This window comes from Peromyscus maniculatus, chromosome 4, assembly GCF_049852395.1.
Source record: "Peromyscus maniculatus bairdii isolate BWxNUB_F1_BW_parent chromosome 4, HU_Pman_BW_mat_3.1, whole genome shotgun sequence".
NCBI lineage: Eukaryota > Metazoa > Chordata > Mammalia > Rodentia > Cricetidae > Peromyscus > Peromyscus maniculatus.
Genome location: NC_134855.1, coordinates 23,407,068 through 23,421,514, shown reverse-complemented (window position 1 = coordinate 23,421,514; position 14,447 = coordinate 23,407,068). Strand labels below are relative to the sequence as shown.

The 14,447-nt window shown below is 35.2% G+C and overlaps 1 protein-coding gene across 19 annotated transcripts in view; it reads left to right on the top strand.

The window, feature by feature from the left end:
* Qtman (queuosine-tRNA mannosyltransferase) overlaps positions 1-14,447 on the top strand; it is a 451,643-nt gene that overhangs the window by 195,413 nt on the left and 241,783 nt on the right. For 14 of the 19 annotated variants that reach the window (XM_076569394.1, XM_076569383.1, XM_076569387.1 and 11 more), the window contains 2 exons: positions 6,882-7,049; positions 11,200-11,373. The exons of 1 other annotated variant lie outside the window; for it this stretch is intronic. In XM_076569394.1, the coding sequence (XP_076425509.1) occupies positions 6,882-7,049; positions 11,200-11,373 (342 nt within the window). The remainder of the gene's footprint in view (positions 1-6,881; positions 7,050-11,199; positions 11,374-14,447) is intronic. 4 more of the 19 variants (XM_076569393.1, XM_076569399.1, XM_076569398.1 and 1 more) reach the window with 1 other exon arrangement.

Genomic DNA, 14,447 nt, shown 5'->3' with positions numbered 1-14,447 from the left:
TTCAGGACCTGGAAAGATGGATTAACAATTAAAAGTGATTTCCACTGTTCCAGAGGGCCTGAGTTGGTTTCTAGGACAAATACCAGACGGCTCGCAATGGCCTATAACTACAGCACCTAGGGTTTTGGCATGCTCCTCTGGCCTCTGTGGGTACCTGCACTCATATGTGAGTTTGTATGCATACTCAAAACTTAAAAAAAAAAAAAGCAAAAAAAAAAAAAACGTTAATTAAAAGAAAAAAATTCATAAACACCAAAAAATAGATTTTTCCCCCCTGGTTTTTCGAGACAGGGTTTCTCTTTGCACCTTTCCTGGAACTCACCTCTGTAGCCTAGGCTGGCCTGAAACACACAGAGACCTGCCTGGCTCTGCCTCCCTAGTGCTAGGATTAAAGACCTGTATACCACCACTGCCTGGCTCCAAAAAAAAAAAAAAAAATAGAATTTTAAGATCTATTAGGGAATGAATCCTTAGAAAGTGTTTTAGTTTGTGCTGTATAATTGTAGAAGTGACTTAAAAAATAGAACCATCATATTTTCCATGTTTGCTTATCCCTGCACAACTGTAAATTATTTGGTATGCAAGGAAGCAGGTTTTATTATTTTTGTTGTGAGTATTTTAATTTTCATTGTACCATAAATTTCAAGCCTGAATACTGAAATTGCCCGAAAGCTGCTGGATATCTTTCCTATATTTTCTCCACCGTCTCAGACATATATAAATTTGAACTTTCCTATCTATACAAATGATGTACACAGATTGCTCTGGCTTTATTGGTCAGTGTTTCCTTAGATATGTGTAAATGTAGACAACACTGGTAGTGCTATGACCAGACTTGCATCCATTAACTTGGATCTCCAGTCTTCTTACTTTATGTAGTGTTTGGAAATGAACCCCAGAGACACTTGAGTGGAATGAACTCAAGGGCAAAGAATGTTCCAATATACAATATTACTTGTGTTAAGGAATAGTCATCAACTATAAATTAGTCAAGATTTGAATTACAAATATTTTACATACTAATTATATTAGTTTATGGAACTAAAACACTATATGAAGTGTTCCCAGAACACTCCGTAAGTTAGATGTCTTTGCATGTTAATTGACTGGTTTCTTTAAGCCCAACAATCATAAATCCCCAAAGACATTAGAAATTATTATTAGGTTATTACATATTCCTTATCTTTATACCAAGTTGACACCCAACTTTCCCCTTGAGTTTCTTTTCTTTGAATTACATCTTAAATATTTGATATATTAGAATGATGAAATAGAAAATACCTGAAGCATCATTTGGAACTCTAAAAAGTAAGTAATAGTCTTATTGAAAACTGATATAAAATGATACATCCTAGAATTGTTTTGGGTTCTTAAGTATGATGGGACATGGATGTTTTCAAACTTCTTTTAATGGTAAGAGTGATGGCTACATTGAACACTTTCAACAAAGAATCAACTGTTTTTTGTTTTTTAAGTGTCGCTGAGGGAATGAATGAATGATTGATTGATTTAAAGGTAAATATTAAGAACTGTTGAAAATAGGGAACAAGAAAGATTCAAGTTGTTCCATATTAGGGAAATCCTAGGATACTAAAGTAAATAGTGACAAGTCTAATGTATCTCAGCAAAGAGTATATATATACTTGAATGGGATGAACCGCACTAACAAAATATTGGAGAAACATTTAGAAACGTTATTTAGTAAACCAGAATATACAGTCTTTAACAGATGTATTTGCTTTGTCTAACTAAATCTTCAATTTTCTTTCTATTAAATGGTCTCACTTACAAGCTGGCATCTGCTTATATTCAGCATTTCTGAAACCAGTTTCTTTATTTATGTACTAATGCACCCTATGATTTGTTTTGATCCTTGTGTTCAATAATGTCATCACTCCCTATCTGCTTATGCAAGCTAGAAACCTTTGAGTCATAGGTGGCCTTTGCCTTTCAGTAAGCAAGCTAGGCATGTTTCTTTTATCATTCTCAATATCAGCCGTTCTTTTCTAGCCCAGTGTCTGTTCACTTCCTTGAGATTTCAGTAGGTTGACTTCTTCATTGGAATAGGCGCTGCTGGAATGCATGTCCTTAGGCAATCTTTGCTAGCAGTCCTGTAGTCCAGTCACTCAAGAAATATGTGATGAATGAGAAGAATAAAGTTCTTCATATCAATATGGTTCTTTATATAATTTATGTTCTATTTCCAGCATAGATGATAATGAGTATTATTGACATAAAAACAGTGAGTTCATTCTAATTTCAGATGATTAAAAATTGCACTGAAGAGGTGACGAAGGGTGTCGATACAGAACAACATGACTTTAACCACTCTTGCCCTTGTCTTGTCATCTCGTAGTAGCTCTCTTCCTTTCACGTTCCTCTCTTCCAGCCTCCCCATTTGACATCACTCTAATCAAGGAATCTTCACCACAGTTGCTGGCTTTTGTTTGTTTGTTTGTTTATTTAATTTGTCTACCTTCTGTCCTCTCATGATTCCCTACAGTAGAAAAGTTGTCTGGTATATGAAGTAATCTTAATTTTTTTTGTAAAATGTGTAATTAAAGTAATAATAATAATAATAACTGATAATACAAAGGCAACTCAACATATATTAGGTACCTAAATATAAAAAACATTGCTCTAGTTAGTCAATAAATGTAACTAAAAATCATACTTTACTTGTTGGGTGTTTGTTTTTGTTGTTGTTGTTTTGTTTTTTTTGTAGAGGACAATTTCTTGCTATATTGTCTAGGTGCCTCAGACTCACTATGAAGCCCAAGCTGCCTTCAATCTTGTAGTCCTTTTTCTGCCTCCTGAATGCTAGTATTACAATCATACAATACCATGCTTTTCTAGAAGTACTTTTAATGTGGTAAAGTAATGTGCTGTTAAGGGTTAAGAGCATAAAATAAAAACTCTGCAAACAGTTATTTATACTTACTGCAAGCTAAGAAGAATAAAAAACCCAAATCCTTTTTCTTAAAATTTTTCAGTCTCTTGTTCTGTCCATATAATAGAAGATTGTGTTTGTGTCTTTCAAAGGTCCATGCACCTTTTCAGTCTCACCTTTGTTCAAACTGAGCAAAGTGCTTCATTGTCCTTGGTCTCTGTTCAGTCAAGCTAGTTATTTTCTTAGTCTCCTTTTGTTCTCTGTCATACACCCATCATTGAGTTTACAAACTTGCAAAAAATAGGTGAGTGATATTTGGTGGATGAAGCTCTTTTAGGAGTGAGAATAGGTGATATTTTTAATTTAGTAATTAAAAAATTTTTGCCTAGGATATATCTTATTAATCATCAAGAATGTAAGGGGAAACCCTACATTGTCCCATTCCAGAATTGGACAGCCCAATAGATGAAATTGAACTAATTAATATGAACTTATAAATTCGATTTTCACCATGGAAGTCAAGAGACTATTTAGGAAAGTCTACTAAGTAAGCAGTTATATTTAAGTAACCATGAATGAAGGAGTATTTGTTTAGAGAAAGATGACCCATTTAGATAATACAGCCACTGGTCAAATAAGGGTATTCAACTTAGTCACATCAAATCAGTTTTACGTGCAGATAAGTACTCTTCACTATATTTGGCTGGTTGTATGTTGACAGTACAGTTTTAGTTTTTCTCCATCACCACAGATAAATACTCAGAACTGAAAATGCATAATGCTGGGGAGTAGCTATCAAATAGCCAGAGCCTAAAAGATGGAAGAAAAGAACAAATTTTAGTAACGATATGGAGTATAGGAATCATCTCTAAGAGTTAGGTGTTTATTAAAATAACACAGATGGAAGAATTTGCTTTTTGTCAAAGGTCTACTGAAGCTATATGAATTTTATTTAAAAATGCATTTAGGAATATGCATGTCTGTATACACACACATATGTAACAACAAAGAAAAAGAGGGTGTGAATTTAAAAGGGAGCAGGGGTAGGAGTTCATGGGAGGATTTGGAGGGAGTAAACAGAAGAGGGAATGATGGAATTATGTTATAATCTTTAAAAAATTTTAATTTAGAAATAATAAAAAAATAAACTAAGCCCTGGTAAATCAAACATGCTGGGTCGCAATTTATTGTTGAGTTATCTGTAATAAAAAGTTTGCTTAAAAAAAATAAAGAATGAATGACACAGCCAAACTGATGTCTCTGGTCAGTCTTGTTTCCTTGTGTAGTCAGTAATTGCAGGTTAGAGGAGCCTGCTGAGAGGATTTTCTGGGTCAAGCTAGAGAAAACAAAGTTCACCATAGTTCATGTGTGGTGGCCATGACAATGAGTATAAGCCCTCTGCTCTATTTGTCACTGAATATCCATACTATCAAAGATGCAAAAAAATAGCACCTCAAAGATCATGCTTATAGGCAAATTTCAGCATTTTCTTTATACATTAAGCAAAGAGAGTGACATATATGTGGCTTTTATTCAAGCTGAGCAGAAAAGAATAAATTCCTTTATTTTAAATTTCCTTGCAGGTATGAAACGATGTATATGGACATGGATACAATTCCAAATCTATGGACTTATATTCATGTGCTTATAGCATTGAGCTATGTTGGTTAAACAATTATAATAGCAACTTATTTGTACTTGGGCAAAGTGGTAAGCTAATGAAGTATCCGTTAATTTGAATTCTGTAGACATTTTAAATATAGGTTTCTTTTACAGAGATAAAAGTTGCAATTTAAAGCTCTTTGGTGGTTTAAAAACAGCTTAATTCTGTAGTAGCCTTATAATAAGTACTAATCCAGCTTATGCAATGATTGTAGTATGTCATGTTTATGAACGATTGCCCAACTGCTTTCTCTGGGCTTTATGTTAATTTAAAAATATTAAGCATAAAACCTTATAAGATCTTCCTGCTGAGATAAACTGTTTAATTTAACTTGTGCTCAAGCAGCAGCTGTCAGAAATTATCTTGTTCCTAGTGGTTTTTGTTCTCACCTTATACCCTTTCCTGCCAGAGTCCCACTGTGGGATGATACAGTGCATTTTATGAAGCTTTCTTTCTTAAATGGTACCTGAGGCAAGATGAGCATTGGTAGCTGAGAGTTAGCTCCTGACTGAATGATGCCTTTCATTGTCTAATGATCAACTTTTAGAAATTGGTGGTTTGAACCAAAGTAAAAAAAAATCTGTAGAGTATAGCTAGCTGGATTTGTTTTGTGGGCATTTTCATTACTTTGGGTTGTAGAGCTAAAGATTCCAGGAATTGCCTGTTCAGTTTAGCACTTTACCAGAAAAAACAGAGAAATACTTAACTAGTAGATAGAGATAAAGGAATGCTGTTTTAACAATTGTTATGAGATATAATTAATTTCTTAATGATTAAGCACACTAAAGGAAATGGTATTGCAAATTATATTGTCAAATTATGAGGACTGAAAAATCATTGGCATTTTTCTTCTGAATGTATTGATCCATGCTGGGGGAAATCTTCCTATATCAAAGTTAACAGTTTGGCTGGAGAATATCTAAGATGATAGATTTGCTTTTTTGTGGAATGTTAAATAATTTTTTTTACTTAATAATATTCCTCAAAATCTGTCACTTTAATATATAGAAGTCATAAAAACTCGAAAGAGGACAGTGAATAGCACACATCGAATTCAGTCAAACTGAATTCTGGTTTATGCTATAAATACTTAGTAATAACCATGCCTTTTGTGTGAAAGACTAGTGCTGCAGATTATGTGAACACATCAAGTTAACCATTTTCTTGTCAACAAGGGGGTTGATAGTCAGAGTGATCACTTGAATAACAAGGGTGATATTTTGTATTTAAATCTAGACCAACGGAATATTTGTATGGTAAGTCATCCACCAGCTGTAGTAGCTGTGGTACAGTGAAAACAATTCAGTGCTTTCTGCTTTGACACTGACTCCTAGTGTGCTTGTAGAGAACACTCAGTTTTTCTGCACTCAACTTTTTAGAATTAAGCTGGAAGGGTTATCTATCTGAATGTTCCCAGCTGTCCAGGTGCAGTCCATTTTTGTCTCTGTATGTGGTAGGCATCTCATCAGGGAGCCCTTTCCAGACTGTCTAAATCTCTTAGTACTCCCTTTTTGTTTGTTCCTCTAATGCTGTGTGTATGACTCCATAAAAGTCAGTAGTCATCCTTCTGGGCTGTCTTGATCAATATTTCTGTTCTTCTCAACTTCCTTTATCACACAATAGGCATTTAACTAAATGCAGAGTGAGAGCAAATAAGTATTTTGATTTATTTATAAACATGGATAGATAAACTTCCAGTTTTTTTCTACAATCAACCTTTTATCATTTTTTATTTGGTGTCTATAAGGGGTTTTACATATCTAGTGCCAGCCATTAACAGTCTAGTAATAGAGGAAAAAAGATTTTCTTCTTAGTCTAAGGATTATAGGATACTTTAAAGGGGGCATTCAGCACACATGCCAAGAGAAAAGACCACACTACATAAGTGTATTGCATATATCAAAAAGAGTTTTGTCAAGACATGAACATGTACTGATCCTGCTTGTGTACTGAATCTCAGTTGTTGGTTGCAGTGGAAGTGGCAGGCAGATGTATTCCCCATCCAGCCTGTCCTTTATTTCTTTTGTCCTTCAGATAGAACTTTTCTTGCCTTTTTATAAAATCCAGCCCATTTCCTTTCTTTTTCTTCTTCCTGTCCCTCAGAAACTAAGCTGAGCTGAGACCAATGAAATCAGGACTTTTATAGTTCTTAGCAGTTGCTTTTTAAGACATCAGAACTGGGACTGCTTCCGCATGGCACTAAGTCAAGCATTTATGTGTCCCTATGGGAATATGTGTGTCTTGGGGTGGGAAGAAGTGGGAGAGGAGAAGGGCAAAGGGTGGCCCTTCAAGCTTGTTTAGAATAGTAAACCTTTATTTCTTCCTTAGGACCCTCTTTGCAAGCTCAGTACTTAACCTGACTGAACTGGCTGCCCTTCGGCCTGATCTGGGCAAACTGAAGAAGATCTTGTATTTCCATGAAAACCAATTGGTATATCCTGTCCAGAAATATCAAGAGAGGGATTTTCAGTATGGATACAACCAAATTCTCTCATGGTAGGTATAGATTGTATAAGATTTGGTCTTCGCCATCTTTCCCTTACTTTTCTCAAAACAGATTTATAGGGGTGGGGGGATGCATACACACAGGCCAGAAGAGGGCGATGGGTGCCTTCTGTCGTTCTCTGCCTGTTCTTTTGAGACAGGGTCTCTCCCTAAATCCAAGGTTTCTATTTTTCTCTGCTACACTTGAAACTAGCAAGTACCAGAGTTGTTTATATCTGTGCCCTTCTAGAAGCTGGAGTTATAGGCAGGTACTGTATGCCCAGTTTGCTATGTGGGTGCTTGAGTTTGAACTTGAGTCCTCATGATTTTGAAGCAGTTTCTTTTTACTGATGATCTATCTTTCCAGTCCCCATATTTTTCTTTGTAGATGGTTAGATTATAAATGTGGAGAACACTATAAATCTATAAGCATATTAAGGCAGGTACAGGTGTTTGACGATTCTTTCCATAATATTATTTGTATTTCTGCAGGATTTGTAATAACACTGCTATTCAATTTATGAACTAAACACACACACACACACACACACACACACACACACACACACATACATACATAGACTAATCATCTAGTTATACCTTGAACTAGTTATCTTATGTTTTACATAACATTCAAAATAGAATATAAACTGTTGACAAGGATCTTTACCTCTTAATTCTTTTATTTGAATTGTAGGAAACCCAGAACGTTCTTTTATCAACTACTTTCACTGTATTCAGCTAAATTTACTAGAGAAGTTAAAATTCAACAGATCAAGGGTTTTTTGTAGTTCCTACTTTTTTGTTTGCTTTATTTTTTTGGCTTGTTTATTTTGTTGCTTTTAAGACAGAAACTGTAGAAAATGGAATGTGGATGTTTCAGTGTTTTTCATCCCTCCTCCCACTGCATCTTCTGAAATGACAGTCTGAAAATACCTGCCATTTCAAAGGTGCAGGCCTTCTCTATTGTTACTCCAATACAGTGTTTCACTTGATATCTACTGAAAGAAGTTCCTTAGCAACCCTATACCAGCTTTCCTGCAGAATCCTTTTGCATCTCTGCATGAGACACATGGAATCAATTTGAGAGTGATTGCATACATGTTACACACCTTTATTAAGTAGTTATTAGCTACAGAGATTGAGAAAGTGTTTGAACAAACCTTGCTAGCCTGTTCCTTAGTTTAGTTGACATAGAAAAACAACTCTAATGGTACTAATTGTTTTGAGCATGTTGTCAGTGTTTTTATGCAGTCATTTTTACAAGCTGCTGAGATTGTGAGGGAGCAGTGCTATCAAAACAGAACTGCTGCGGTCAAATGTCTCATTAAAAGCAACCATTTTCAAATTTCACAATAAAACTGAAATACTTCATCTTGAAATGACAACAGGAAAATATGTTTTCAAAATGAAAATGCAGGGCTGGAGAGATAGCTCCTAGGTTGAGAGCACTGGCTCAGTTCTAGCACCACATGGCAATTCTCACCTCTGTAACTCCAGGTCCAGAGCTCTGACCCCCCCGTCTTAGTCAGACATGCAGGCAACACACCAATGAACATAAATGTACATATACTTAAAAATATGAAAATGAAATTCCCTTCTACTTTTATCAATATATAAAACATTAACAATATTCTCGTGATTCCTTAAATTTGTACCATTTTATTTTTCAGATACTATGGTTTTATTACCCTGTGGAACCACAAGGGAGTAATTAAATATTTTTCCCTTTATGTGTGGCCTAAAAGTTAATGGAAGTAACACCCACTCATATCAGGGAGGAAATATGTAAAAAAGTATATTTCTTTAGATCAATGTGAATCTTTAACAACATAGACCATTTTAGATTAATAGTATTTGGGTGGTGTGCCTGTTTCAGGCAGATACTAAATTTAAAAAATAGCTCACTGCTCCTCTTCTCCTTTACAAATGATTGTTTTTCCTCATAAGGAGAGAGAATGAAAACTTGCATATAATTTTTCATTATTTCTCCTTTCAAGAGGAAAAGCTGATAGACAAGCTTGTCGAGAAATAACTGGACTACATCATCATTTGGCTTCGTAATAGGAAAAAGAATATTTCACAGTTGTCCAGAGGAAAAATAAGAATATCAGAAAGCAGTCCTGTTTCAGTTTCTTTGAAAAGAACAGCTTCTTCTTGAAATTCTTCTTCAGTGTTCTTGCTGACTTCTGCTTTTGCTGGCCCTGTCAGCTTTCTTTCTGGACTGTGTGGTAGTTGAGAATTTTAAAGTGACTGACGTAAGCCATCACCTTAGACAGAGGTTCCACTAGCCCTCTGACTCAGGAACACATGCTATGACTATACATTATAACCCGCTAGTCACTATTACAATCTATGACAAATGGTGCAAACAGACTAGCTGTGAAACATTCTTCAACTTTTAGTATAGTGTAGTATTGGCTTCTTTATTGCTTAGCTTTGTGTCAGCACTTCTGTGATATTCCTTTGTGTTATGTGTGTTGGTATTGCCTCCATTCCCCAAATTATCACTAGGTAGGAGCTGAAAAAATAAAAAATAAAAAATAAACAGGCAAAAGCAGTTTTAGAGGAAGCATAGAATTGGCAAGTCAGTGTATCTGTGATCGGGTGTTCTTTTGTGTACTAATAATAGCAGACCTGCTTGTCTTGGTAAGTATGTTTTAAACTAAGCCAAGGATTAGCTGTGGCATTCATATTTTATCTATAAGCTCTACTTGTTATGATGTTTTTTTTTATAGCCTTATGGACATTCATGCTTTTTTCCCAGTCTTATTGATATATTATTTTTTAGGATGAAATAAAGCTAACTGTTTTGTCATGTTTATCTTCTCATGGAATTGTTCAGTAATACTGAGTGGTTGGTAAAACAAATAAGATGTTCTGTGATAAACATCATGAGTAAAAGCAACTTGGGGAGAAAAGGGTTTATCTCCTTTTTCCAGTCACAATCCATCATTAGTAAACTCAGAGAAACACCTCTAACTTGAAGTAGAAACTGAGGGATGCTGCTCACTGGCTTGCTCCCAGGCCCCCTTTTACATAGCCCAGGCCCACCTGCCTTGGGACGGCAGCACCCACAGTGCTGCACCCTCCCAGGAACTATTAGTAATCAAGGAAATGCCATGCAAACAATGCTCATGGCCAGTCTGGTGGCAGGCAGTTCTTCAGCTGAAGTTCCTTCTTTGCAGTGTGTAAAGTTGAAAACCTTGTAGTCATCATAGACGTTTTTAAGAGTCAGAGCTTACTAAATCAATTTTTGTTCATCTTACACATCTAGGTTTTATCCAGCATATCCATAGCTACCATTGGCATTCATTGGTGTTGAAGACAATGTAATAGAAATTAAGAAAATTACTGGTATATTTGTGTGTGTGTGTGTGTGTGTGTGTGTGTGTGTGTGTGTGTGTGTGTGTGTGAGATCTAAAACCTGCTTTCACATTTTCTTTAAAAAATATGTTTTGTATTTTCAAAATATTGAAGAAAGACAGTTTGTCAAAATCAATCACTATTATATTTCTTTTGTTTATTTCTAAAGATCAACAAATTTTGATCATCTATATATATAAGTAATAAATGTAATAAATCCTAGTAATGTGGATATCTAGATGTATTCCACTATTTTTTTTTACTTCCATGACTGTCCTAAGCATACTATAATACTGAAATAACTTATTTAGAGATGCCATGTAGTACCAGATCTTAAAAATAATATTTCTTCAAAAAAAAGGCTAAAACTCTAGAAATGGACTTTAACTGAATAGTGCTGAAGATATTGTGACCCCTTAGGAGTAGCCTCATGGGAGTTAGTTTCCTCCGAGATTGGGAGGAAGCTGTACAGCTAGCTGTCTTTCATAGTTGACTACTTAGAGACATGGGCTGGGCTTGCTGTGCTCGGTGCTGATAATATGGAAAGTTGATGAGGTATGGGAATTAGGCATTAGTTTGAAGTCTTATTTGATGTTACTCAACTATCTAATTTTTCTCTGGTCTGTATTCTGTGAAGCCATCAACGCAACCATTTATGATAGAATACTAAGAACTGATATTTTTGTTAGCTGCTCTTTGGAAACCTGAGGTACAAAAGAAAGTCTGATTAGTATGCAGAGGTCTTAGGCTTATAAGATAACTCTTAATCATTTTCGTTTGCCTTTTCTCTTCACAGTTTGGTGGCTGATGTGGTGGTATTCAATTCCTTTTTTAATATGGAATCGTTTCTTACTTCCATTGGAAAATTCCTGAAGCTGATTCCTGATCATAGACCTAAGGATCTGGAAAGCATAATCAGACCCAAGTGTCAGGTTATTTATTTTCCCATCAGGTTTCCTGATGTAAGCAGGTCAGTGTGTTTGACTCTGTTTTTGACATTTTATCATAAATCAAGTGTTTTGAAATTGAAATTCTTTTTCCTAACTTTAACTTTTCAGTATAAGTATAGTTAAATAGATAACTGAGTTATAGCTCTCCATAATGCGATTATATAAATTTTTGATGATCTCATATCCATCTTATCAGTGAATCATTAGTCTAGGTATTGAATTTTTTGTTTCTTTACTCTTATTTATTTGTTTACCAAAGTAGGACACTTAGGGTTGTAGCACTTACTGTTTTATTTCTTTTTTGTTTTGATTGTTGTGTTATAGAAGTAATTGCCAAGCATGTTCCTCAACTTTTGTATCTAGTGTAGGCCTGGTATTTATAATGTATAACAGTAACTCCTTTAAGTAAATCAATATTCAATATCATTTTCTCAATGATTTTAATTTCCCATTCTAGTTCCTTAGGCTTCTTTTTCTTCTTCATTTTCATAGTTTGTGTTATCTTAAAAATGAACGAAACCTTCCACATTGGGTTGCAGAAGTACTAAATGTTCTTTTTCTTTGTTACTCAGGGTTCTTTTATAAGCCATGTTACCAAGCTCACCTTGAATTAGAGCGAATGATGTTGTGAAAAGAGAACAGTATAGAATTTTTTGTCATTTACAATTAAACTTAGAAAAACCTATATTTACTGCCACTGGGATTATTTCTCCCTAGAGAATAGGAAGTTTTCTTCACTTACAATAGCTTAGGACACTGGTGTTCTGTAATTGCATCCTTTAAAGGCATTTTAGAATAGCTTAGTCTCCATAATGTTACTTGTTTTATGTATGTTTTCAGGGCTGACCATTTAATAATGGATAGCCAGTTGTGTTCTTTCCCAGGGAAGACAATTTCTCCCACTCTCAGCATTCCTTAGTTGTCTGTAGTTACTTGTGTAGTGTTGAAGCCTCAAGGACTTTCTCCCACTCCCTTGCATGTCGTTTTTCAGCTCATGTTGAGGCAGTATACACATATACCTATATGTGTGTAATAATAATTAATGAAAAGAGAGGCTGTGAATTTGAAAGAGAGTGAAGAGTGGTATGCGGGAGGGTTTGAGGGAAGAAAAAGGAAGGTAGGACTGATGTAATTATATTATAATCTCAAAAATAAGAGAAAAATTTTCAAGTTTTTGCTCTATATCTGAAATGACTTAATATCCGTAGTACACCTTCTCCACTCCTCAGTTGACCCAGATTTTGTTGTAGAGTAATACTCATTATCTAATTTTTAAATTTTATTTTAAAAAGTTTATATAATATAGTTCGATCACATTATTTACCTTCCCCCTATGTCTCTCAGATCTTTCCTGAACTTCATGTTCTCTCTTAGTCTCTCTTTGTCAAAAAGAAAGAATCAAAACAAATAAAACCCACCAAAATAAAAATGAGAGAATAAATAAATATATAAATAAATAAATACCCAAACAAAACAAAAAATACTAGTATCCCATGGAATATGGTTGATATATTCAATGTTATTGCATTGGGGAAACCTGATTTTCCTTTTTCCAGCAGGTTATTAAATGGAAATAGCTTCTTGGTAAGGGATAGGACTTTGTGTCTACTCCCTTTTCCATGCCGAAATTTTATTCTGGTTTGAACTTGTGTGCTGTCAAAATCTTTATATGTATAAATTCTGTTGTGTCTGAAGGATGCTATTTCCATGAAGTTATCCACAACCTCTGGTTCTTATAATCTTTCCCTCTCTTCTAGCCCTTAGGTCCTTGAGTTTTGATGGGAAGGGTTTGATAAAGACATTCCATTTAGGGCTGTATGCTCCGAAGTCTTTCACTACCTGAACATTGTACAGTTGTGGGTCTCTGTGTTAATTTCCATCTATTGTAAGAAGTACATTCTATGATGAGGGCTGAGCAATGCATTGATCTGTGGATGTCTTTTTATTGTTGTGCTCCTTCAGCAGAATAGTGTAGTAGGTTTAACTCAATGGCCCATGACCTATCTATTGTCATATTTTTGGCCCCTTAAATTCAATCCCAAAGTTGTTGATTACTGGTATAACATTTTTGCCACTTTTACACCATTATATCTTCCATAGTCTTCAAGATTTCTTTGATTTTTTTTTTTTGCCTGGAATTTTTCATATTTCACATTTTTCTTGAGTGAGCTACCTGTTTCTTCTACTTTGTTTTCAAGACCTGAAATTCACATATCTGTCTTTTAATCTGATTGTGAGGCTTACCACTGTACTTGATACTTGACATCCTGAATTTTTTATTTAGAGTTGTATTTAAGTTTGTATTTTTCTTCATGATTCTATTTTTCTGTTAGATTCTACATTCGTGTCTTGAATTGTTTTCATTAATTCCTTTAACTGTTATGGCATTTATTTATACCCTCTTTAAGGTCCTTGAATGTATTTATAATTGCTATTCTGCAGTCACTGTCTTGTGCTTAAGCTAAATTGCTTTTCTCAAGGCCTATTCCATCAAGGTTGTTGGTTGTTGGAGGAGGTATAATGTCTTGCTTTTTCATGTTTGTGTCTTTGCTCTGCAGTCTAGGCATCTGGAGTTTGGACATTTGAGGTATACTTGGTGTTGTATCTGGTATTGCCTTTAGTAGGTGCTTGATTGTTGTTGCCTAGTCTGAGCCACAGCCAATTGGCTCTGGAGCCCATAGTAGAAATTGTTTCTGCAGGTGTGTTGGGAGTTATAAGGAATTGGTGATGGGCTAAAAGGAATGGTTGGGTCCTAACCTATGATCTCGGAATAGTCCACCTTGAAGACTGGCAGAAAAGTTCTGTATGTGTTTTTCTGATAGACAGTAATTTAGGATTCAAGTTTGATGAAATATCACTTTGTGGCTTTTTCTGTTTCTTTGGTCCCTTCTCCCTATCCCTCCCTCCCCCCTTCTCCTCCTCTCTGTCTCCCTCCTTTTTATTCTCTGTACACACATACCTCTCTTTACTTCCCCCACTACACACACACACTCAATACCCCTTTTCTTCCTCCCTCCTTCACCCCTATACAAACACACACAAACACACACACACACACACACACACACACACACACACCTTTTCTCTCCTTTCC